The 26693-nt window shown below is 37.3% G+C and overlaps 1 protein-coding gene across 1 annotated transcript in view; it reads right to left on the bottom strand.

Moving 5' to 3' along the window:
* Kif21a (kinesin family member 21A) overlaps window positions 1-22292 on the bottom strand; it is a gene marked incomplete at its 5' end in the record, with an annotated part of 66786 nt that extends 44494 nt beyond the window's left edge. Inside the window, 10 exon segments of the mRNA XM_013505950.1 lie at window positions 7484-7687; window positions 13031-13094; window positions 13436-13625; window positions 14036-14231; window positions 16529-16644; window positions 18640-18807; window positions 19425-19559; window positions 20240-20389; window positions 21759-21941; window positions 22070-22292. Of these exon segments, the coding sequence (XP_013361404.1) occupies window positions 7484-7687; window positions 13031-13094; window positions 13436-13625; window positions 14036-14231; window positions 16529-16644; window positions 18640-18807; window positions 19425-19559; window positions 20240-20389; window positions 21759-21941; window positions 22070-22292 (1629 nt within the window).
* Window positions 22293-26693: the final 4401 nt, after the last annotated feature.

Here is a 26693-nt window from a genome sequence, read left to right as displayed (position 1 = left end):
AATTGTCATATGGTTTCACGAGTGTTGTTAAATCATTTTATTACAGAAAAATGAACTTGAAGAAAATGAGGAAACATCCTGAACCTTTATAATAAATAAGAGACAATTTTACATGATATAACAAGTGCCTCTTTAAACTGATTGCAATATACTAGGACTGCTGGTTTTCTACTGACGACAGTTCAAGCTACAAATCTAAAAAGAAATTCCCGCTTTGTCCAATCATATTAAAAGCCCAGCAGCACAAACTCAGATACCTGAGGTACAGGTCCAGCTTAGGGCTAGGCAAGGAGAATGTGTCAGGAAAGTCTCCCACATCCCTTCCCTGATACAACCGTCATAGCTTTCAATTTTTGTCACAGGCTCCTTCACAGCTTCAAGTTCTACACCAGATACCCCTTCCTCAGGTCTGTAGCCCTACGACCACTTTATTCCAAACGCTTGACTCCACACACCCTCCCGCTGTCCCAACTCACCAACACCCAGTGTTAACAAATACCGTTTCACTGCACGTTAGATCATATAAGTTGTTCATACCATTTTAATGCAAAAACATTAGCACTTATAACTACATGATCAACTTAGTTTTATCAATACTTTTAAGGCTTAGCTTTTAAAATGCAAGTTGATATTTGTGGTAATTATCTTCAAGTATTCAAGTTTTCCTCATTAAAATGAAGTTAACTGATACCTAAAATTTCTAAGCACCAACATGAGATATTTAAATTTGCACCTGACAGAATCAGAATCTTGGGAGCCAGAAGGAGTATTAGCAATAACCCCTTCATATGACAAAGGAAAAAGCAACTGTGGCCTGGGAACTTGACCCATTCATCGTGGGTATCATCGCGTGTCCTAGCTGCCAGGCTAATTCAGTATTCATAAATTGTGCTCTCAAAGTTCATCGCGGGAAGGGCATGGTCAGCGCATGCCTGTAAACCCAGCATTCAGGAGACTGAGGGAGGAGGATCGCCATGAGTTCAAGGCCAGCCTGAACTGACTGCATAGCAAGATCCTGTCTCCAAAAAAAAAGCTCATCGCAGACCCGAAGCATCTGCATCACAAGAGCCTGTTAGATATGCTGAAGGTCCACTTCTCACTCCTGCTGTCACAGTCTTTATTTTTATCAAAACCCCAAGAGATATGTACGTATGTATACACAGGGTTGAGAAGTACTGTCTTGGACACCCAAGTACTATCCTTTTTGGTATCATCTAAAAGTTGAAAACAAATTCTATCTACTACGTACATTTATTTAAAGGATTTGAATATTCTGAGGTGGTAAAGTCTTCCACATATAACTTTAATAATACATCTTACTTTGATCTTTCAAAGGAGAAGAAATTTCAAAGTTGTAATGCTTTAATTCTAATAATAAATATAGTGTCCTAAACATATAATGACTAAGTGAGTTCTTGTGTTACCTATAGCCAATTAAAACTATATTCCAATTACAGAATATCTTAAAGAAGTTATAGACTTACAGAATATAAACTGGAGAGTTTAGAATACCATATAATATATAGGATACAATTATGAAATGTTTATTACAAAATAATTTAAAGAACATAAAATTTGTAAGCTTTAAGATATTTTAAGTGAATATTCACTTAATTGAATAGTAAAACTCTGAAATTCTCTAAGTAAGAAATGAATTCTCTAAAGTAGTACCTCAAAAGTACTTAAATACTATTTTGAAAGTAGTTTTTTCCTAATATAGCTATAAAATCTGATGACTTATTTAAAAAATCTATTTAGAAAAAAATCTAAGAAGAAAATGTTTAATAAGTAAAATATTACTTGGTCTTTGCTTAAGTAATCATAATTCTAAATCAATACAATGCAAATTTTCATTATAAAGAGTTCAGAAACACAATTCTAAATTTGCTCAAGTTCCAATACAAAAAAAGGAGACTCTCCCGATTTTGAGGCTCACTTCAAATAACATTTTAAAAGCAAAAATTGCTTTTCTAGTTCAATCTTAAGAATGCCTTGCAAATTTTATCTGTATTAAGGCCACAGTTTCCTTTTGCTTTGTTGCCATTTTAATGTTGTCTGAAAAGAATTTCAAGAAATAAGGAAGAGAAGGAAGGCCCGCCCACAGGTTAGCATGCACTGTAACAAACTACCAATTCCCAGCCAATCAACAATCCCAACCTGCTCACAAGTTTCTGAAAAATACAGAATCCTTGATTTCTTAAGATCAAATGGTAAGGGTTCTATTTGGTCACTTTTACACTAAAAAAAGTTAATCGTAAGTAATTACGATAGTTCAAAGTCATATGAAATTGCCTAAATTTTGATTCACCTAAACATGAGGGTTTTACTCTTACAAGGTACTTTTAAAACAGTTTTGGAGACTCTGTTTTTTTTTTTTTAAACCGTCATCACTCCTAGGAGTATACAACTAATCTAGTCTGAAGCAATCTATAATTCTATAATACATTTACTTGTTAATGGCAACTAGGTAGTTAAATGACATTTTAACAAAAAACCTGGGAAATATTCCAACCTTCTTTCTTCTCGATTGCTTTCCTCAAGTTTCTGTAGCCTTCAAAATCACGAGGCACAGTATTGGGAGGCCAAGCCAATGAAGGACAAACCAGACAGTGAAAGCGAAAGTGATAAGAAGGTAAAAATGATACATGAGCTTGAAGACTTCAAAATAAATTTTAAAAGATATCATTAAAGACAATACACAGTAAAAAGGCAATACATTTTGTACAAATAAAAAGTAAGTAGAAGTAAAGTAGCATTTTATGTAAGAAGACGATATAACCTATAAATTGAAATTATTCAACAGTATAATTGCTTAATTATACTGTACAGTCTCATTATTTTAGTAAGTTGATAAGTAGTAAGAATGTTTGCCATTGCTTTTTGGTCTGAAATTGCTTTTTTAGTCCGTTTTCTTAATTCCTCTTACAAAAAAAGCCCACTTTCAATAATATTCTTTCTTATAAATATTTACCAAAAAAAACTTTTTTGTGGTATAAAAGAACTTCCCAGAGTAATGCCTTTATACCACAATATGAAAGTACTAATGCTACATGCTAAAATACTATGAAAAATTTGTTTTTCTTTTAATATAAAGTGAATATTATTAAATCTAAATTTAAGAAATTCTATATTAAAATTTTACATGAAATGGTATTACAGGCAATGAATATGGTTGTTATAATATCAGTAAAAAACTAATTGTTTAATTGAAAACAAAATGTCATAATATTAGGATTAAAAAATCTTACTGTAATAATTATTATGAACTAATTACCAAAGGGGCATATCTAAAGCAAAAGTGGAAAATGAAAATGTAGTACTTTCCATTAGTAATATTTTTTTAACCAGATAAGTATAAGAAAAACTATAAACTTGTAGACATAGATGTGGAAATATAATTTAAAGAATGCTCCATACAGACTTGGGGATCTTTACTCAATGGAATGTACTGTATATGTTAACAGTATTTGTCACAGCAATAAAATAAGAGGTGCGCTAGGCTCTGGTTAATTACATAGCAATCTGGATATATAACACACTTCTTCCAAGAATTCCAAAAATGTATTTTGGAACTATTACGTCTTAAAATGAAAAGAGACCGAGGTATAAAATTATTTCATTAAGCCGGCTCTTTTCATTTTAATTTTATGTGTGCTTGCATATGAGTTTTATTTCTTAATCAAAGATTGTTTTGTACCCATCAACTGCTATTACAAGATGAGACCAGCAATCTTTGGGAGGAAAAAAATCTACAGAGTGATACTGACTAAGGATTAAATGGCTGAGAATAGCGACTTAAAAAAGGAAAGTAAAGCCATCACTTAAGAAACCTAGAGTTTCAACCCAATACCACTAAGTACAGACATAGTGCAGTCTGAAGAATGGGTGTAGCTTTTTATATCTCAAGTCATTTAAGGCTAGATATCCCAAAATATGAAACTAAATATAGAAATGATCATTTTCTTCTTCCATATATGCAAAAATGTCAAACAATTTAAATCTAATCTGGGCTTATACTGATGATAATGAACAACAAAGCTCAAGAGGTATGTATGTTCCCTGGTGAAGAGTCAATATTTTCTGTCTGTGTTATAGTTCATTTTTGTCTATCTTACACAAAAGAGCTGTATTAAAAAGTATGGCAGACAGGCACCAATGGTAGATATACTTAAAATGTCTTCCAAATTCCTTCTTTAAAAAACATTGTAATCAGTAGTTCAAAAAGACAGTAGAAACACTGGAAATAAACTAATAACCCAACAACATTTCTGCATATTTTAAAGGGATTGATCTTTTTCTTTCATTTAGTTCCATTCCAAGGGGAGGAGGGGTCTTGCTAATAATTTTAACATTTGGGTAAGTGAGAAATAGGCAACAGAGTCTACTCAATTATTCAGAAACCAATAATTTGGTTAGTAGGGCATCTATGAAATGTGACCCTCTCCTATTTTCTTACTATCTACACTTTTGGGTTATTGTATAGCTCAACAGAAAATAAGCACAAAAGGTAAAAAGCAAACCTGAAAGCGCTGTGTATTAACTATATGTTATTGCTCTGATGAGCCTAATGCCAAGAAGGTAAAACTTTAATGTGAAACCAGATTTGTGCATCCTTCTTGAACACAAATGGCAGCTTCTGCACAAAAATGGCCTGTTACCACTCCTCCTGCCAACTCCTACACTGTCAGAGGCTCTGAAGCTACTAAAATTAAAAACCAGCAATACAAGGTAGAGTACTTAAAAGAGATGGAACTTACAAAGAATTTGTCGTTCCTGTAAGAGGCAGGGCAGTTCAGGAGAGCCTAACCCAAAGACCAAGCCTCAGCTAGGTTTTAGGAAATAGCAAGAGCAAAAAAAAATCCCTACTTTGTTTGATTTTTTAATTTAGATCATACTGCCTGCACTTTCACTGTCTGGACAATGTGATCACTTTCAGAAATACAAAGGCCCCTACAAAGGGTGTGCACTGGTTATCAGTCACTTCCACTGCTAGGAATTCCTTTAGTGGAAGAGCTCTGCTCCTGAGTTTGAGCTCAAGGAGATGAGCGAAGGAGAGAAAGTGATTTTGAAGCCGGCCGCAAGGCCTGCACGGGGACAGGTGGACAAGGCAGCACAGGGAGACGGGATCAGCAGGATTGAATGGAAAAGCAGGAATGCATGTACTTCCCCAGATATTGCCCCTGCCCAAAGAACATTTTTCCTTTTTTGTCTTTGGCCACTCCCTCATGAATTGCTCTCACCACAGTATAAAATGAGGAAGAAATCATTTCATGTGTGTGAACTAGACATTTTATATTTATAAAACATTCTAGAGAAAAAGTAACCCCAACTTTCAAACAATTAAATTCTCACTGAACTGTATATGTAAGTTAGGCAGAACTCACATTTCACAATGCACTCTCTGGCAAACAAAATAGGTAAATATGAGGCCCTTAAGGCAACGGAACTCGAATGGATAAATCTAGACAGGAGTTATGCCCTCAGGGAGCCCCACGGAAGACTAATCCCTAGCTTTAGCAAAGCTGCAGTCATTGTAGGCATGTCTGGAATTCTTGGTTTATTGTGTGCTTGTTTTGTTTCAACCCTTTGGCTAAAATGAGAATTTATATTTTTCAAACAGGAATTTATAACGCATACATCTAAAAGGAATTGGGAGCTAAATGTGATGAATACAACCTTTATCAGACTGTAAAACATTACTGGTTTCCATAATTTAATCCAAAACTTTTGTCCAATAACCTGGTAAAATAAATTTCATTAAATTCTGTAATTTTGTAAACATAGTAATATGAATTCATAAAGGCTCTCAAGCCTTTTATAATTATAGTGTTTTATAGTACAGAAAATATACTTCCTAGTTTTACAAACCATATAGATATCAGCTTTATAAAGATACACTGGAGCGTGCATGTGAAAATACTTTATAAAGCACTTTTTCTAAAGCACTGTATATAAGTGTTTCAGGAAAATCCCAGATCTTCACACTGAGTCACATCCCTATCCCTTTCTCACTCAGGGGCTAAATTACCCAAGCTGGGCTTCAACTTGCAATCTTCCTGCCTCAGGCTCCCAGATTGCTGGAATTAAAGGCAAGCACTTCCATACCCAGCTAAGAAATACTTTGTCTTTCTCACTGTAAGCTTTTACTTCTTGTCTAGCTCTGATTTGGGTTTTTTTTGTTTTGATTTTTTTGGGGGGGGGGGCTTTGGGGGGATTTTTTGCTCACACACATGTTATCTTCAATTACATCTGTATTTGTTAGGAAATAACTTATTTTTTAATTAAATTTTTATATTTAAATCCAGTTGTCTGGTAAGACCTTATTTACATCTATCATCATTATCATAACAACTCTTATTACATCTATGGTACTGAATTACAAATTTTCAATTTGAAATAAATGATACTTTACTTAAATTTTGCTTATCTTATAATGGTTAGGAATCCTACTATAAAGAAGAACATATCTTAATAATAATGTACGTTTCCTATAGTACTGTTTGTAAGTCAAAAGTGTTTATTACCATGCATTATTACAAAAACAACATAAATCAAAAATATGAATGCTGGGTACCCATCATCATTATAAAAATATCAAAAATAAAATTGTATTGACATCCCTATTTATTTTTCACTATTCATACTCAACAAATGATTAAACCAACATCTTTAAATTTAACTTAAAAGGAAAAGGCAGAATCTGCTAAGTAAATAAGATGGCTTTGCTTCCTTTCTGAATATCTAGCCAAAAATGCTCAATTTGATATGTTAAAAATGTATCTCAGCAAATAATTTGACTGCACTGTAGAATCAATGTGTGAACATGTAAAGAATTTATGAGTATTTAACTATAAGTGGTCAAATTTTCATTTTCTTCCTCTTCTTTGCATTCAGTTTTAGAGGGAGACATTACCATGATGCAAAGAAGAGAAAGCCTAGAACACTGGTAAAACGCTAAATAACTCCTTGGAGGCAGATTCAGAAAACCTAAAATAGCATGAATAACTTTCACACAATGAAATTAGAAGCTCTGTAGAAAATACTTACAAGACCAAATGACATTGGATGGATTAGTTTAGCCTTCAGTTAAACTAATCAGATAGGAATTAGAATATCCATGAGACTATTTAATTGCATTAGAAAGGGGAGAAAAATGAAAACATTGAGCTGTAATGGCACAGCAAGCTTTGCACAAAGCAGGATGAATGGGATGCAAAAGCAGCTATTTTAGGAATAATAAAATAATATCTAATGGTAACTTTGCCTTGTCATAGTCTAAATAAGTTATTCCATATTGTTACGACTAAATTTATATTCTTATATATTAAAAAGATAATTCATTCAAATGTACAGTTACAACTGTCAGCCAATTTAAACATTTATTTCCTACATTAATGTACTCAGACTATGTACACTCATTGTAATCACAAAGTAAAATACCCTGAAAAACACAGGGATTCATGCCACAGGAATTTTATACTACCTTTTTTTCTTCTTCTTCTCTTTCCTTTTCAGCTTCTCTAAATCTTTCTTAGCTAGATCTATAATTTCAATTGTTTCTTTGTCCGAAGAAAGTATACTGGAAGAAAAAGCTGAGGACCCACTGAAATACGGTGATCTTGATGTGGCTCTTGTCAAGTTTTTTCGAAGGTTCTCATTCACTGCTTCGCTTTCCAATAATTTTGCCCTAAAGAATAAAAATATATTTAAGTAGGGAACAGGTTCTACCATGGTACAACACACACAACGTAGAATTTCTTGCCGTAATCATTTGTAAGCAGATGGTTCTGCAGCACGCCACCCATCCATCCTGTTGGGCAATCACCCTTACCATACATCTCCAGACTTTCATCTCTCCTCGCTGAAACTCTACACCCATTAAATACTAATTCTCTCTTCCCCCTCTACTCCAGTGCTGGGCAACCACCACTCTACTTTCTGCTGCTCCGGTACGTGTTTGCAGTACATCATGATTACAGTTATTGTGAAGAACACAGAAAATTTTCAATGTAATGTTTTACATGGTAAAGTCTTCTCTGAAAAGCATTTCAAGACTGCTTGATGGTAGAGCTCTTCAATACAAATATGCTCACAAACATTCATGTTTAGGACCTTTTAAAATACCTGAATGAGTAATTATAAATCTGAAGTCACAACCTTGGGTGGTCAAAAGAGTTCTACACCTACAGATACCAGTGGGTGATTATCTCAGTCCTGGTCAGTGGGGACCAGTGGTCCTTGCCTTATAAACGCCTTAATCTTAAAATATACAAAGAGCAGCATCACCTCAGCTTCAGTTCCTCTTTCACCACAAAATAATAACATTTCTAAAACTCTGAAAGCTGTAGTTAGTCAAATTTGCCCCTCACCGGCTGATAGACATCGGGTTCCTGAATATGGCGTGGGAAAGATGTTATCTCCAAGGGAACCTGAGTTTCATAATTGAAAAAATTCTTTTGTCTGCCCAAGCGGTTCTAATAATGACAAGAGCATAATATATACACTGTCAGTAATACATGAAAGCACATAAGATTCTAAAAGGGCCAGGACTCCTAAGACTAAAGGGATTAGGAGAGAACTACAGGCCAATCCCTGCACTTTTATTTCATTTAAACCATTATTAACACAATTATCTATTTCAACATAATGAATTTACTTTGGCACAAGAGCGAGCAAGACAGGGCTCAAAGAAAAAATGCTACCTGTCTCTGTCCCGGCACTACGTACTAAGCACTTCTGAAATACACTCAAACATCTCAGAGGAAAATCCTAGAATACTTGCAACCACTAAGCTCTGAAAGACAGAAGTCCACTCTGTTTTTTTCACTGTCTACAAAACTATTCATGATACTCTTGAAACCAGTTAGAGACAGAGTTTACATAAATCAGTGAATGTATTTCAAGTCCATATCCCTTACATGCTGAAAGGAAACTGTTTGATGAATATGCCTGATGCCATGTGTGCAGAATAACAATTATGGTATTTTTGAATTCTTAACTAGGGGCAGGGAGTGCTCGTCTGCACTACAGCATGTGTGAGGCCTTGAGTTTGACCCCAAAACCAAATAAATAAATATAATAAGATGTTAAATAGCCAGGTAGCTTCATTAAATGACTTCAAAATGGTCTTAAATTCTAAATATAATGCTTTTTTTAATCTCAAGAAGGCAACCTAAATATAAAATTTCAAGTGAACTATAAAAATTCAAGGTCAAGATTCATGATTCTCAAACAACAGGAAAGTATAGGCAATGTCTTATAATTCTCTGTGTTTTCAGTGTAGCACGAATCACAAACACTAAGAATGGATGAAAACATAATCAGTCAGCTAATAATGACCTATATTTAACTCTGTCCATTATTACACAGTGGTAGGGGGCTGGGGATTTAGCTCAGCGGCAAAGCGCCTGCCTGGCAAGCGCAAGGTCATGAGTTCAGTTCCCGGTACCAGAGAAAAACAAAACAACAACAACAAAAAAAATTACACAGTGGTAGCTCAGTTCGTGAACTTAATTTTTCCCACAGTTCCGGTTGCAGAATCTGGTCCACAAATTCTGTGATCAGAATCACGGCAAGAATTAAGTTTGTGAACCGAGGTACCAGTGTACGATAAATGACAACTTGTGGTTTTGTGGGGGAGATTACTTGACTTTGAAAGTCTGCATTTGGTAGGGACATATTCAAAGTTTCTTCAATCCTAGCACTGATAAATGTGGAAACTTTAGGGCTCACCTAAATAAATCCTGGCCCACATGAACAGAAGATGCTTTCTGTATAGACTGCAGAGAGAACATCTCTCTCTTTCCTCCTCTACTTCACTTCCTCTTCCTACTTACACACCCGAATGCCCACTTGCTGCTGCCCATGGTGACTATGAAGCCAGACACAAGCGGAAGCTCACACGCCCCTGGGAAGGGGTGGCTTGAGGACTTGACCCTCACCCGATCTTGGACCATCAGTTCCCACTCTTCCCTTTATAAAACAGAGATGAAAATAAAACTTTTCCTATGACTGGTGAGAATCAATGATATAATGAATTTAAAACCTGCCTAACCGATACTACATCTAACAAATGATAACTATGATCGAAAAATTAGACACACTATAATTATCTAGGGTAGGGGATTAATAAATCAATTACAACCACAAGATGGTGCTATATGGACCCTTGCAAAATTCATTTCAGAAAAATATTTAAAACATTGAAAAATGCTCCTAATATGTTATCATACTCCAAAGAACAAATAGCAAAGCAACATAAGCATTCTGACGTTAATTTTGTTGAAGTATATATTCAAAAACTGTTGAAGTCAGGCATGGTAATCCCAGCACTCAGGAGGCTGAGGCAGGGGGATCACTGAGTGTGAAGCCAGACTGGGCTACACAGTAAGTTCAAGGTCAGCCTGAACTACATAGTGAGACCCTGTCTCAAACAAACAAAATGACTGATAAGATACATCAAAATGTTAACATTAGTTCTTGGAATAGTGGGAATACAAGTGATTTTAAATTTCTCTTTTTATATTTTCTGTATGTTCAATAATACCTATAAAAATTTTAACATCCCAGAAACATAAGCATTAATTAGTGATTTTTTCACAAAGGCTGTGACATACAAATTTATTTAAACGTAACTACTATTATTTCACAGTTAGAATAAAACATGGAGTATTCCCAAGTGGCAAGAGATCAATATAAATTTGCATTACATTCAAGGAGCTACAAATAGCATCTTCCGGGGACCAAGTTTTGTCAGAAGTATGGATGGAAATAGGATTTTGTAGGCAGCAATAGAATGTGAGAACCTGAATCCAAATAATGATGACTTAGATCTTTACAGTACTTTTTCATTTCAGAAATTTCTACCCTATTCTTTTATTTGAACCAAATGATAACTCTATGAGACTAATAGAAATTACCTCATTTTTACAGATGAACAAGCTAAAGCTCAGAGGTGACAGGTAACTTGGCCAATGTCAAATACCTTATTACTAAGTAAAGGCTTAAATTTCAACCCAGGTAATCCAATTTGAATATAGGTTTCATGCATGTATTGTATCTATAAATTGTTCTTTTCATTGTAGATTATAATCTTGAGATGCTAGACCACTCCGTAGGCGTGGGACACATCAAATTGAAGAACCATTGAAGTTGGGAATCTGAAACAAGGTATTAATCTATACTAGGAAAGATCTGATCTGAGATTGAACTCAGAACCTATGAGTCAAACTCTTCTCTAAATGGCTTAAGGAATGGCCTTAACTCAAAACCTTGAAGAATGAAGTTCTCAGATGTTGCTGTCAGCCACCCGCAAGAGTGGAACTGGCTCAGGCAGTTTCTAGGAAGCAGTGACATTAACCACGCCATCTGCCCCACAGTGTAATCAAGCCTAGGTGCAGCCTTAGAATAACAGGGTGGGGTAGAGGAAAACAGGCCTCATGAACCAGAACGTGCAATCAACCTCAGTCATGGACCAGTGCCAAGAAAAAGAAAAAAGAGCTAAACAGATGCAGCCTGTGGATGGAAGAGGATCTTTGGAAAATTAAAAATAAAAAAAAGAGGTATCAGTGTATTTCAAAGACTGTTAAAGATGGGGTCTACACAGGGAGGCTCAGATTATCAGACACAGGCACGCCACTACTCTGAAGACGACAGTATGTAAGACAGCAACCCTTGTTAATTTCCTGTCCTCTTTTTTTGGACTTCTGCACTGTTTTTATTGTTTTTAGGTTGTTTTGTTTTTGTCCTTGTTTTTGTTATTTTATTTTTGTTCTTTTCTCTTCACAATAAAAAAAGTAAATAAAAATAAAAAGTGAGTCTGAGCAGTGGACAGGGAAGAGCATGGCCAGGCCACAATATCCGGAAGGGCTTTGCCAAACACACACACGAAGGTATATTTACTGAAATAATTTTATCTACTATCATATTAAGATGTCACTTGTTTTGACTTGTGAAACACTGACAGGACCCCCTCCCCATGACTAGAACTTTACTTCAAGGGAAAACATAGCAGTCCCCTGGTTCACAAACGCTTTTGTTGCCAACAATCTGGCTGGCAAACAGAAGCATTTGACCAATTTTGCTTTTGTCTGCAAACTCTGCACTGGGTGACAAACAAGACCATGGACGTCTTGCCCACAAACACAAACGTGGGCATCTTTCCAAAAGTCATGGAACAAATTACATCTATGAATTGAGGTGCCACTGTTCAAGCATTAGGGTAAACCATGGGACCTAAAAATCTTACAGACATGATTAACATCCCTGACTTTATTTGCCTGAATACAGAACCTCTGTTCCCTCCATCCCTCTCCCGAATCTGGGTTCTGGAGTCTTCACATTTCCGCACCAGGCATCACATGATTCTTTTCCTCCATCCTTTCACTGCATTTACTGTGCTACTTTTTATGTGATGCTCGCCCCAGGCCCATGGCAGGGTATTGGCACACAGTGGGCATTGGTGGGATGTTGCATGAAACACAAATGGACATGCCAGAGAGAGGCAAAAAGACTGGCAGGGAGGCAATGGTCACTCATAAGCATAGCTGAGTAGTTTCAGGGAGCTGTGGAATAGGAGATTCAAAAACTTGGTGATGAGGGCTGGGGATATAGCTCAGGGGCACAAGTGCCTTCCTGGCAAGCGCAAGGTCCTGAGTTCAATTCCTGGTACCAAAAAAATAAAAACTTGGTGATGATTTATAGACGTTGCAGTATTCTTAAATGATAGGCAGGTAACATCATCAACATTAATTATGCCTTCCCATGTATCACCTTAGATAACTACCCAACAAGAGACACGATAACAGCAGCTGGGTAATGCAGGAAGGTACAGTGGGAGAAGAGGGGGGGTAGGTGGCCTGTAATTGATATCATGGGAAAGGCAGCTGTTTCCTCCCATAAAATTAATATGACTAAAGAGCTTGAATATCATTAGGAAGAGCTACTGAACAATAAGCCCAGCAATCAGAAATACTACAACACTGCAAAAGCCAAAACATGTGCATTAATATATTCCAGAAAAAAATCATACCTGAGGTCTTCGATTTCTTTGATATAACTATGAATCATATTACTGATCTCTTCATTCCCTTCACCTGCAAGAAAATATGAAATCAAAAATCCACTTTAAAGGAACACAGCAACAAAACAGGTTTCAAAAAGTTTGAAAGCAAAACAATATTTTTTTAAAACATAATTCTTATATCTAATTTTCTCCCCTTAGCTATGTGAGCAGACTACAAGATAAGCTAATACAAAGGGCACATTCTGTTTATGTAAGTATTATTTTTTTCAAATGCAGAACTTAACTTAAAATCACAGACTGTGTACACACAGTTTGGCATGACTGCTTCAATTCTTCTACGGAATTAATGAACACAAAGGACGAGCCCTGCCCACAAATTAATCCCTCACGCATCCCACTCTGCACGCACACCTGCTCTGGCGAGAACTTGGTTGGCTTGATCACTGACAAGCTGTGTGATTCTGGCCCTCAGTGCATCCACTGTCTCTTGCATGGCTTTGATTCTCACACGCAGGTTATTGTTTTCAGTCTGAAGCATGGCATTCTCATGAAACATGTCGTTGATGCTTTCCACGCCCTCCTCATCAATTATCCTTTTACCCTAGAAAAGGAAAATAGGTCCTTGTTGGTGGAAGTATCTTAAGTACACAGAGCTGTGCTTAAAGATACTCCAGGACTATTAAACTCTGTAGCCAAGAGTTCTTTTATCTTATGAGCCCCACAGCAAGAGGTCCTTTTCCTCTTGTACAACCCTCCATGATACACTGGTCTCTCAAAAGCTGATTGAATAGGAAGCTTTTTGAACAATAATTGATTAGGTTAGACTGAACATCATTCATACTACCAACAAGGAAGACTAGAGATCCTTACTCAAAAACACCTCCACTATTCTGACAACCAAGAGATTCCAGAGACACACATGAACAAGACATCACAAAATGGCATCATGGTATTCACAACACACGAACCTCAGGTACATCACAAAATGCAAAGTCACCCCCATTCGCTTACTGTTTTGTATTCCATGAGCTCCATCTGAAGTCGTGTGATCTCATTACGGAGTGCATTGATTTGCTGGCTTGCTCGGTCCTGGTTGACCATCACCTTGTTCTTGATATTTCTAGCTCGATTGGCGTATTTCAGAGTGTTTAGCGTTTCCATAAAATCTCTGTCTGATGGGCTGACACAGGCTATCATGATTGTTTGGCTGAAAGTTACAAATAACAGGTTTGCAGATAAAAGCAAGTAAAATTCTGAAATAATTATTTTAAAAGTCCTGCCATTAAAAAGTCTTTTCTCTTTGAGATACCAAAAGATTAGTGTTACTAACTTAAAAATAAAAGCAATTTTAAAAGCTTACATGCCTTAAGACTGTTGACTGTCTATAATCTTTAAGGAAAAACAGACACTGAGATAATACTGGGGAAAATGAATTTATATTATCTTTCATTGAGTCACAATATCTTGAAAAAATACAAACATGTATGTTTGTCTCTCATTTCTTTATAAAAAATTTTTGAAGCAATACTTACTACAATATTTAATCTAATTATAAGTTGAAAATCAAAAATGATTGAACTATTTACTTATTTCTCATTTTAAAATTGTCTTCCTTTAACCACTGGTAAATTGACTTTAAAACAGCAAAGAATATTACATACAATTAAAACTCAAACAAAAGGATCATAGAGTACATATATCCTTATGTTTCAAAGAATAAAAAAAAATTTGTGATTGATGATCAAAGCTCTAGAATGGTTGACCAGATTACACAGGGGGTGGGGGGGGAATATATTCTTTAGAGACAAAACTGCATGGCCATGATAAATTGCTTTACCAAAAAAAATATAGGGTAGCCACTGCCTCGTATGCCCCAGCTATTATGTCTGCCCATGAACCACAGGGAAATTCTACTGAGCACTCACAGTCTGACTAAATAAAGCATAGAGACTGCAACTAAAAACTAGTTTCCTTGCTCTAGTAGAAAATCAGTGCTCAGTAATCCTACTCTGTAGCCTAAGTAACCTCCTGCGTCAACTAGTTTTCCTCCTGTAATCCCAACATGGTACCATGAGTAGCCCTTTGAAAAGGTAACCCCGACACCTTTCACTCTTTTACAACTGTTGTTCCTCCCTATTCTTGCTCTTACTGTCATTTAACACTCAACTAAACCACTGTCTAGTCCCAGAATCCAACGCCCCATCGAGGTGTAGCTTTTTCTTTTGCCTCCTCACACCCTTCCTGTATCTTTTTTATTCATTATGATATAAGACCCCAATTTTTAAAGTAAATCCCTAGAGGAGGAACCATCAAGTTTTATTCGTAAATGTACCTCTAAACATATAACACTGTTTGGACCATAGTAGGTCATTAATAACCGTGGTGTGCGTCGTGGACACACAGTATTCCCCAGGGGTCAGCAGGTGGAGATAATTCATGCCTTTCTCAGCTCCCTCTTTTGATGAAGAAGATCAAGTAATCAAGTAAGAGTGACAATTTACTGAAAGAGCACAGGGCAACTTGACGTGCGATCCCCAGCTCAGCACCATTCTGCAAATTATATATGACTGCTCTACCAAAAATACAGAACTCGAGGGCCATCGCTTTAGAAGTTTTCACACTTGAACCTCCTGTGATCACTGAACTCATCTGACTGAATAGAGCACAGACAGTTCAAGTGCTTTCAAACTCACTCAGTGAGTCACAAATGGAGCAAATTCAGTACAATCACGCACAAAATTAACCCTCCCCCAACTGTGGAGGAAAGCGAACTCGCTCTTCACAAATATTTGAGAAGCACTAAGATCAAAAACTTATTAAGAATGATGAAAGTCAGGGATGAGAAGAGCTGGTTAAGACTACTGCACAGGGAAAAACAAACAAAACCCAAAAGGTGTAAACTTCAAAGCTGATTTGTTTATGAAAAGCTCAAAGAAAAATATAATAACTGTCTAAAGTTTACACAATTACTTTTTGTTTTACAGGAAAGTATATAATTTAAGTACACTGTATATGTCTTCTACATTAATTTACATTATTCATCTGGAAGAAAGTATAAAACAATGTTAGCAGAAGCTACAGCTAAGCCAGGCGTGGTGGCACATGCCTGTAATCCCAGCACTCGGGAAGCTGAGGCAGGAGGATCACTGTGAGTTTGAGACCAGCCTGGGTTACAAAGTGTGCTCAAGGCCAACCTGAACTGCATAGCGAGACCCTGTCTCAAAAAAACAAAAAAAAAAAAAAAAAAAAAAAAATTTTAAAAAGCTACAGGTAGGTCAGAGAAATGTAACCGATTTTTATTCCTGATTTATCATCTTCTGTGTCTTCCAGAATTTTTGATATACACTTGTAATGTTTCTTTAAGCATCATAGGGCTAGGGATTTAGCTCAGCGGACAGCGCCTGCCTGGCAAGCGCAAGGTCGTGAGTTCGGTTCCCGGTACCAGAAAAAAATAAATAAATAAATAAGCATCATAAATAGATAAAAGCCAGTTAGATTCCATACCTGTTCCCCCCCAGGGAGTCCTGCAGGAGTCGTGTCAGCTTGGAATCCCGATAGGGGACATGGCTGGCCCTCTTGCTCTTGTCTCCTAATGCACTTATCACATTGCCAAGCGCCAGCTAAGGGAAAGAGATCACATGAATTCACGAGTTATAACACACATCCGGATAATGAAAGGCTACAGAAAGTAAAATGGAGGCACGACAAAACTGGGAACGTCTGTGTTTGGTCTTATTTTCCATTCGTATTTTCAAGTGCAGATAAAGTAAATTTCCAAGTTTCCATATTAAGTACTAGTAGCTGGTATTACCTAGAGTTCAGTACTCGGCCCCAGTGTGAACGTGCATGTGTGTGCACTGGCAACTTTTTTTATTAGTACATATTCGCAGTATATTATCATACTCATTCTCGAGAGGGACACACATACGGAATATATCTTAACTTCTAACCATGCCTTCAGCAGCAGCTTGTATCTGCAGAAAATTATCAATTCACACTGAAAATTCTCAACTCAGTGAAGAAATTAAATGTTTAGTTAATAGTTTCAAGAAATTTTTATTGTACAACAGACCCCTGACAAAACTAAAATCTTTTTTATCCACCATAACAATACCAGTAAGATTTGTCTGAAAATCTTTGTACAAGGAATTCCTTGTACAAATACAGCTTTCCTCATACACAGAATGAAACTGTGTGCTAAGCCTTCATTTTTTAAAAAGCTAAGTCAAATTACAAAACCTTCTGCTCATGCCTCCTTGCACTCTTACTTTTTCTCAAGCCTCCTTCGCACTACTGTCCGTAATACAAACATCTGCAGCCATGTGGTTGAGACCAAAGTGTGCTGTTAGTAGCGCTAGGATCGCACCGTGTCATGGTCCTTCTGTCACACAGAAACTACAGCCTTAAACACTGGCCACACTACAACTCCACTAGAGGTGTCTCAACACGCTGCCACAACCTAAACAGGAGCACAGAGTGGTGGCTTTTGTCTTCCTAGGAGCACAAATGTAAATACCACCATGACTTTGTCCTTTAAGAAATTCGAAACTGTACCCGAAGTCCAGGATCCAGCTCACGCTCCTTTGTACAGCACTCACACACGGCAGGCACTTCGGGTTGGTATCGTTAGTGGGAGGCCCACAGCTGTCCACTCAGCCTCACTTGATAATCCCTTTACCCCAGAAAGGTCACAACGATACAAAAGCACATACAGGGCAGGGATTTAAAACAGCCTAGGTTTGAAGCCCTCTCAGCTGCAAATGGGAGGAAAGCAAAGCAAAAAGCGCACGACCTGACGTTGGCAGCGGCACAGAAATGTAGGCATGCTGAGACTTTTATGTGGGAGCAAACGCCCAATCGTAAAATGAAGACAGAAAGAAAAGATTCAGTATGCAAGAACTTGCTCTAAAACAGCTTCTCCCACATAACAGAAGCTTTTGCTTCTGTTCGCCAGGTATGTTCCATTCAAAATACCACTAGGCGGCAGGGAATTACAGTTAATTTCTAACACAACCTATAAAAATTCTCATTAAAAAAGTAATCACTAAATACATTTTATTACAATCGCCAAAGTCAATAAAATGTTAACAAAGCGTCACTTTGGGCCTTACCCCATGAAACACTTAATAATAAATGTTTACTTTGCATATGCTTAAATGTGGAAATAAGTTCTAAAATAATTTCTTCTCAATATGAAGATTACATATATAACCTACTGCGCACATACAGAGACTATATGTGTATATGTCTATCCTATCTACCTACCTATATGGCAGATATCATAAAATTTAATCTAACTACACATGAAGAAACCCAATAATGTAAAAAAAAAAAAAAATCGCACACTATGAGGTCAGATAGCCACTGAATTACTAATTAAGTTTACTGCAATTTTTCCTTCTCAATTCAGCGCATGAAGGAGCTCCTGGAGGTATGCCATGTGCTACAACAGAGAAAAGGAGAACAGAAAAGACCTTTTTTTTTTTTATTTTTTTTTCTGGTACCAGGAATCAAACTCATGACCTCACGCTTGCCAGGCAGGCGCTGTGCTGCTGAGCTAAATGCCCAGCCCCGAAAAGACCTAATATATCGCCAGCACACAGCGTTAGCCTTACAAGTCCACAGTTGATGGAAATGCCTTCTCTCGCCCTCTCCCCGGTAGCGCCGGTTCGTTTCAGTCTTTCTGATCCCGCCAAATCTACAAAATGGAACTTCGCGGTCAGGGTTTCAAACTCATTCATTTGTGATGATTCAGAAATAATCTTATTATCAGTCAAATTGTCCTGCAGGTGAGGAGAAAGGGGAAAATACTTTATTAATGTGATACCCAATATGCTCTAACCCATCCTTGTTTTCAGCCCATGTGATATATAGGCACAGGCAAAGAAACAGGCATGAAGTCAAATAAATATAAATGCAAAACTGTCAGCCGCAAATTGGAAGCAATGTCAAAAAGAAGCTGGAAGGTCGGAATCCAACCACCTGAGGCTTTTCTTATGTTAAAAGCAACTGCAGGTAGCACACGGTCCGCCAAAGCAAAGGGTCTTAGGTGACTACACCCAGCACCACAGGCCACACCGTGCTGTCTGGGTGCTGCAGATACGTATGTTCATGTTTTAACTTCAAACTGTAACACGGTTGACTAGCTTCCACAAATAAGGTCAGCAGAAGCAGGTAGGAAAAGTAATGATTAAACAAATAGAATGTGGGTCAACTGTGCTCCTAGGGTTGATGTGATTTTAGGGAGATAGAAACTTGATCTTTTTTTTGTTTTGTTTTTCTTCCGGTACAAGGAATCGAACTCACAACCTTGCGCTTGCCAGGCAGGTGCTTTGCCGCTGAGCTAAATCCCCAGCCCCAGGGAGATAGAAACTTTAAGAAATGAAATGTGATAACTCACGGGCTCTACTTGGGGACACACTCGGGTTTGACACACATGAATGGTGAAAATGGCGTGCGAACGGGAGCTCTGAACATTCATCTGGGTGCTGGCAGTGGTGCGGGATAAGGCGCCCAGCTTCAGACACTGCATCATCTGGAAAGGAGGAGAGGAAGGACTTAACTGAGCAATGTGTAAGCAACAGCCAACAACCCACTCCCCACCAACCCGTGTCTGAACTAACGCCGAAGCCCCGCACAGCAGGGCCTACGACAGATGCGGATGTGCACATTACTATTTTAATTTCAGGCACCTTTTGAGCTGGACTTCTCAGTGGAACGGTGTATTATTTTTTAAATAGGAAAAACGCCGAGATTCCATTGTTTGCTCTTTGCTGACATTTGTAGCTTTCATTCCCAAGCTGGCACAGGAGACTACTCTGACACACACTGAGCAGTAATTGAATTGCTCAGGCTCTTCTCTATCTTCTGTTGAAATATTTTTTGCCTTTTGCTTAATACTCTCCCTTCAAGAACCAAGATACCATTCTAGATACGGTACAACAAAAAGGATGTATCATTCTTTCCCATCAACGGCCTAACCCTCTTTATCTGTGAAAGAAAACTGGATCTGCATTGCCTTAATTCTTTTGATGTTTGCTCTTATCACAGCCCTGACATTCATACTATCCTATTTTTAAAAATACGAGGAAAGAAAAAAAGATTTTAATTTTGTAAAGCTTCAGAATACTCTTATCTTGATCTGAAGAGGACAATCAGTCAGGCTCACCACATAAAAGTCACTATGCTATATTTTACTTGCAACAGAAGTGTTACCTCCGATTCTGTATTCACAGTACGTGTTGTGACTCCCACAGTATAAATTCCTCCAGTGGAGTCTTCATGAATTTTTATATTTGATTTTTTATTTTTTGCATCAATATCACGAGTAGTATCGAATAAGTCAAGGACCTCTTCATTATAAAGCTATCAAAATGAAATATTAGAAGTTTAATGTGGGCAGAAATAGCCTTAAGAGTGTCATAACACATTATATAACGTTATCTTCCACATGTATTTTAAAAGACCTTCACAACGATACCCCTCTCTTCACAATAACAACTCTGAATGAGGCAATTATTATAAATGTACGTAAACGCCACATTTATCTACAAGAATAAGAAAAGTAAGTGACGTTGTCATGACGAATGGGTTCAGCACTAGCTAAAATGATCTATTAATCCTTTGCAAGAGAGTTAAAAAAACACAAATACAAGCGAACTTAAATGAGTACGTATTAAATGTAAACAAAGCCTAAGTTTAAAGATTTTTAATTAGACAAATCCTTAGGTTAGAGATTTTTGCTCCTTAAACTGAAAATATACTTCTTTTTGCCCCACAACTGTTTTATGTGTCTAAAAATGAACACAGCGTTTTTGTAAGGTCAGCAACAACGTCTGTGTTTCTGAACCTATAGTGGCTGACAGGATACAGCTCCCTCCTTAGAAGACAATACGGACAGCTGCTTTCCTGTTGCTACGTGGAAAAGTCACAACACCTAGCAGTGCTGCGGAGGGTGAAGAGAAGATGGAAGGATACTCTTTCTTCACCACCACTTACTTTCCTTTTGGCAAACACACAATGTTATTCTCCTCAGTTTTTACTAAATGGAGATGTCTCTTTGAACCAGAAGTGTATGATGTTAATCTGAATTGTGTTTTATTTTTTGCTAAGTAACGCTAAATAAAATATCTCAATAACCAAAATGGAAAAAAAAAAAAAAATAACCAAAACAATTAGCTTCTGGGACACACGATACAGACAGGAACACTCCTTGGGCCAAATGCTCAGCATTATAATGCCATAGTCCACCTAACCGCCTTTCTCAAGTCCTGCATATCCCCTTACTATCATAACCGTCCCTCCAGATAGTACGGTCCTCAATTACTGCACACCTGCTGCACCCCCGGGACACCACATACCGCATCTCCTGATCTCGGCACAACTCCCAGCCTCTGCAGCCAGCCTAGTATCGTTTCTCACGTTCTGCCCTTCCTTCCCACCTAAGTCCCTGTGTCCCAGCACTCGGTGAGGCTGTCTGAGTCACTACGGTAATTTATCTTTATCCCCTGATAAAGAAAGGCTCTGAGATGAACAATATTAATTGTATTCTAGTCTATGAACATTAGTCAATTGTTTATTATCTTAAATGCCAAAGGTACTGGATATAAGTAAGGAATACATATTACCCACTATACATAAGGCACTATATTAGCAGCCAATACTATAAAATCATAAAGGTTGATGGTTGAACAATAAAATTTGAAGGAAATTAATGATATAATTAGCTTATTACCTCCAAAAACTGGGCATTCACTTTAAAATCTGGAGGAGGAAGTCCGTTTCCAATTGCTGTGTGCTTTTTTTCTTCAATACTCTTGAAAAGATGTTTAACAGCACGGGAAATAATACCCTGCTCTCCCTCGGTGATGTTAACATCAAATCCTGTTCCCATTGTATATGTTTTGCCAGCTCCAGTCTGAAAAAAAGAACACAGAACAATGGAAGTCCAACCTTACTATAACCACAAGACACAAAATATCATGGTATAACTGGATGGACAGTTCTGCAAAGTTATAGCTCCCATGAAAACAATATGGTACTTACTTGTCCATAAGCAAAAACTGTAGCATTGTATCCTTCAAAACAACCTTCAATTAGCTTTTCAATACATTGAGTGTAGATCTGCTCTTGCTGGGAGTCTATGTCAAACACATAATCAAAAGTAAAAGCCTTGTCTTTCCCTAGGAAGACCTGGGGCTCTCCTGGAGTGACTGATGTACAAATATGGCATCCTTCAATCTTTTCTTTGGCAAGCTGCGGTCTTATTCTGCAAGAAATAATCAGTGGGGGAAAAGTAAGATAAAATAAAACACCCTCAAGAAACAGGATTTAACAACTGTTGGCCAATGTTGTTTCCAAGACTAGCGTAATCACCTTCTGCTTCTTTAGTTGAAAAGATTAAATAAATCAAATTGTGCTGAACTCATTTCAGTATGTGAGATGACTTACTTAACAAATCCCAATGAGTTACTTCATAATCTCCAAAGTCATGACAAGAGGATAAAATTCATCTTAAAATTAAATACTTATCTAGGAAAATATTTTCCCTCAGTTCCGCAAGAGGTATACACTGTGTCAAAAGTGCTCTTTGCTGTTTTTATTTTTTTTTTTTGGTTTTTCTCCGGTACCGGGAACTGAACTCACGACCTTGCGCTTGCCAGGCAGGCGCTTTTGCCGCTGAGCTAAATCCCCAGCCCCCGCTGTTTTTATTTTAAAAGTCATCTCTTTATTTCATTATCGGCAGCACTACATCCATGCTGCACTCATCCCCACGTACTTCTACCCAATATCTTTCTGTTCTATTGTCTCATCCTAATCTTACAACCTACTTTCAAAGAAGGAAAGTAAGTATACTAACAGAACGAACCAAAATCTGGCTCCATTCTCTTTACTCTATGACAAGGAACATCCTGGGCAACTTACTGGGTTTTTAAAGAGATTTCTACTTGAGATAAGAGTTTTTTTAAAAGATAAGATAACCAGCGATGGAAAATATAAAATGTAAAGACAGAGAAAGGAGCTGGGCATGGTGGCGCAGGCCTGTAATCCCAGCATTCAGGAGGCTGAGGGAGGAGGACTGCTGCGAGTTCGAGACCAACCTGGGCTCCAAAGTGAGCTCAAGGCCAGCCTGAACTGCACAGCGAGACCCTGTCTCAAAAAAAAGGAAAAAAAAAAAGAGAAAGGAATGAATTTTAAAGGAATCTGGTCCTACATACTTATTTTTTGAGATAAAACTCAGGTCCACATAGGTAGAGTGAGTTCACCTATTTATTAAAGATAAAGCCAGATATTGTGTAGATCTCTTGACTTTTAACTTTCCAGTTCATCAAGATGGAAGATGAATGAAAGGACAGGAAAGACGATACTGAAAAGGAAATGAACTGCTGCAACACCGGTTATCTAAAATAGAACTCTGACCTGCTGAAAAAATGTAAGTAAAGGACATATTTATGCAATCCTTTTCTTTCCTCTGTGATATCGTTTTTCTTTGATCAAGCCTTTAGCTGTGTCTATTTGCTCTAACGGAACCAGTAATCAATGTGATGCTGGCAAGGTGCTGTGGAAAGAAGACCCAGAGACTACCGGAAGACCTTTGTTCCCCTGCTTCTGTGGGACGGATGCTTGCGGTCTCTCCCAAAGAACCAGCGTCCTCCACTGTGGAGAAAAACGGTAATTTTCAAAGTTCCTTTTAGATATAATGCTATTTAACTGTGGGCTACTATTTTGCTAAAAAAGATAAAGAGGAAACTAATATTTATGTGCTGTTATAAAATGATAGTGTAACAACAAAGAGTTCTTCATAATAAGCTACGTCCACAGACTGTAAAAACACCCCAAGGTAGCACTGGCTTCAGCTCCCTGGTCTCACATGTTGTTACTAAGTGGTATTTCTCAAAATTAATATTCTCTTCTTTCCAAACTCCTCCTTCCTTCATGCAGTTATGGGGAAGAAATTATTGCAAAACCACAGTTCTCTTCAGGAAAATTACTGTCTTGATAGTTGTCAAGTAAAACATAAAACAAGAAGCAACCTCAAGTGAACATCAGCTCCTCCTTCCTCTCTATTCCATTTATCGATCTCTAAGAGCTATGTATTACTTCTGACACAGCTCTTCACTCCATCAAGTTCTCTCTTCCCTCATCCACATCATCCTATGCAACACCATTATTTCCTACTTAAATATTACAAGTCTCCTCACCACTTCAGTCAAATCTTGCCCTAGCAATCTGTTCCCCGCAGTGTGATATCAGTGCTATTTGTAAAATATGAAGTTGATCAGATCACTTGCTCAAAACCCTTCAGAGCAACTTTCTGCTTGATTTTTGCATGAGTTTCTACCAGTGACAGTAGTACTGGTTTATTTTCATTTCACTCACAAGTTATGCTTTCTCATGTTTCTGTGCCTTCAAGTCCATTGCTTCCTTCTCTTGGAGACTCTCCTCCACACTCAGTGTCAACCCTCTTTACTTGTTTAACATGTCACATTTTCTATCTTTTTTGGTGTCACTTCACTTGGAAGCTCTCATGATCTTCGCAGAGCTACCTCACTCGTCCCAGGTCTCTGTCCTCCATCACCTCCATAGCTGCTGCATGATTCTGTAAATTATAAGCTAACATCTTTGGCTATGAAGATGCTTTTATTTCATTTCAACATAACAAAGAAATATTAGTGCCATATGAATTACAAATCTAACAATGGCACTCTGAATGTCTTTAACCTCCTAACCTCTACTCATCAGATTATTATCTTTGCTAACGGCAAGTAGGCAAAACTATCTGAAACATACACAGTGCTCAATTCCATTTATTTCCTGGGTGGAGAAGGTGGAACGGTTTTAAATGGCAGAACCCTTTTCTACTAGATCTGGGCCATGGCAATTTCCTAGCAGGTCTGAGTTCCCATTAAGAAGAGATGGTCCTCACACATGCAGATATTTGGAAGCTAAAGTTAGGGAATGACTTTCTTTTCAATTCCCCTTTAAAAATTAGTATTTTAAACTCTCCATGTCCCTAAATTTATACGGAAATCAAGAATTCTCAGATGAAGTCCTATCCCAAATCAAGCACCTACTTAACATGTGAAATATGAAACGTACTCAGCTACAAAGCTCAATTTCAAAACTATTATTTGAGGTTATTTAGACACAAAATATACCAATTCTTCTGAGAAAAAAGGAAACTAAAAAAAATGTGACATTTATAACTCTGAATTTTTTTTGTCTTTTTGAGACAGGGTCTCACTATGCAGTTCAGGTCAGCCTTGAGCTCACTTTGTAGCCCAGGCTGGTCTCAAACTCACAACAATCCTCCTGCCTCAGCTTCCCAAGGGCTGGGATTACAGCCGTGAGCCACCACACCCGGCTTAACTCTGAATTTTTTAAATACTTTCTTTCCTAGTATTTTTACATAAAGACAAAACACTCATTTAATCCCAACATCAAGAAATAAGAAATAACAAAGCCTTGCAGACTTTTAGAATTGTATACTCATACACTACATATATTTAAACTGCCTCTTAAAGAAAAATGATTTACATAAAGCTTATGCCATACATATTTATGGTAACATTTTAATATTAATCAGCAATATAAAAGGCTCTTGACAACATATATCAACATACAACCTATCACCTATCTACACCTACCTATAATTACCTATGATTATCAGGTAATTATATACACTTACACTGCCTATAGATAAGTGTAATTATAAAGTGATAAAAATGTGATTTGTTGCCTTTAGTTTCTACAAGTTGAAGGCTGCAAACATAATATGATATAAGCTGTTAGGTAACTTAGGAATGAAGAAATATAAATGAACGCTGTCCTCATTTTCTTACCTCTGAATGCCTCCCTCAGTACGTGCAGCCATTTTTCTCCACTCTCGCGCACTACTGAACACGTTCTGACAAAAAAGCACCAACTTTTTATTCCTCTTTTAGTCTTTTCCTTATCTGAGCTCGCTTCAGAATTTGATCGTATATACAGCCCATATTTCTCAAATCTCCACTGCAGTTGGCTTTTGAGACATCTTTTCTACTGATTCTGACTTCTAAATTGGTATCTTCCCTTATACCCCAGGTACCCACCATCCTTAAAATGTCCATCTTCCCCTCACTCCTAAATGTCTGCATTCTTAGCCTGGTATAAGAATCTGTCTAATTGGGATTCTTCCTGTCTTTCCATCTTCAAATCAAGTCATCCTCAGCTACATCTCACCTTTCACCATTTCTTGATCAACTGACATACCTCCAGTCATCAAATAACTTACAGATTTCCCCTAAATGGAGAATGGTAGTTCTCCACTTCTCTACCTACACATCTGTTTGTAATTCTTTAAGACCCAGCTCAAATAGCACCTTCATAAATCTTTCCCTCTACCACAAAGATAAATTATTTATCCCTTCCAAATTAATCAGTTGTCCATGATTTTAGAACAGTAAGTATGAAATTGAATTACTGCTTCCCCTCTAGTAAATGAGTCTGGAGACAGAGAATATATCAATTCATAAAGCATTTCAAGAAATGTTCACTGATTGGCTTCTCCAAACTACACTAGGTAAGACAAGAATAATTACAATAACCTAACATAGCCTTGTTCTGACACAAGAAACTTGCTCTTGAACAAGTACTTAGTCATTCTGCATCTTAATTTTCTAATTTATAC

The sequence above is a fragment of the Chinchilla lanigera genome, unplaced genomic scaffold (genome assembly GCF_000276665.1).
Source record: "Chinchilla lanigera isolate Chin_1 unplaced genomic scaffold, ChiLan1.0 scaffold00104, whole genome shotgun sequence".
NCBI classification, from domain to species: Eukaryota; Metazoa; Chordata; class Mammalia; order Rodentia; family Chinchillidae; genus Chinchilla; species Chinchilla lanigera.
Note: the sequence above shows the minus strand (reverse complement) of the source record. Positions and strands in the feature narration are given on the sequence as shown.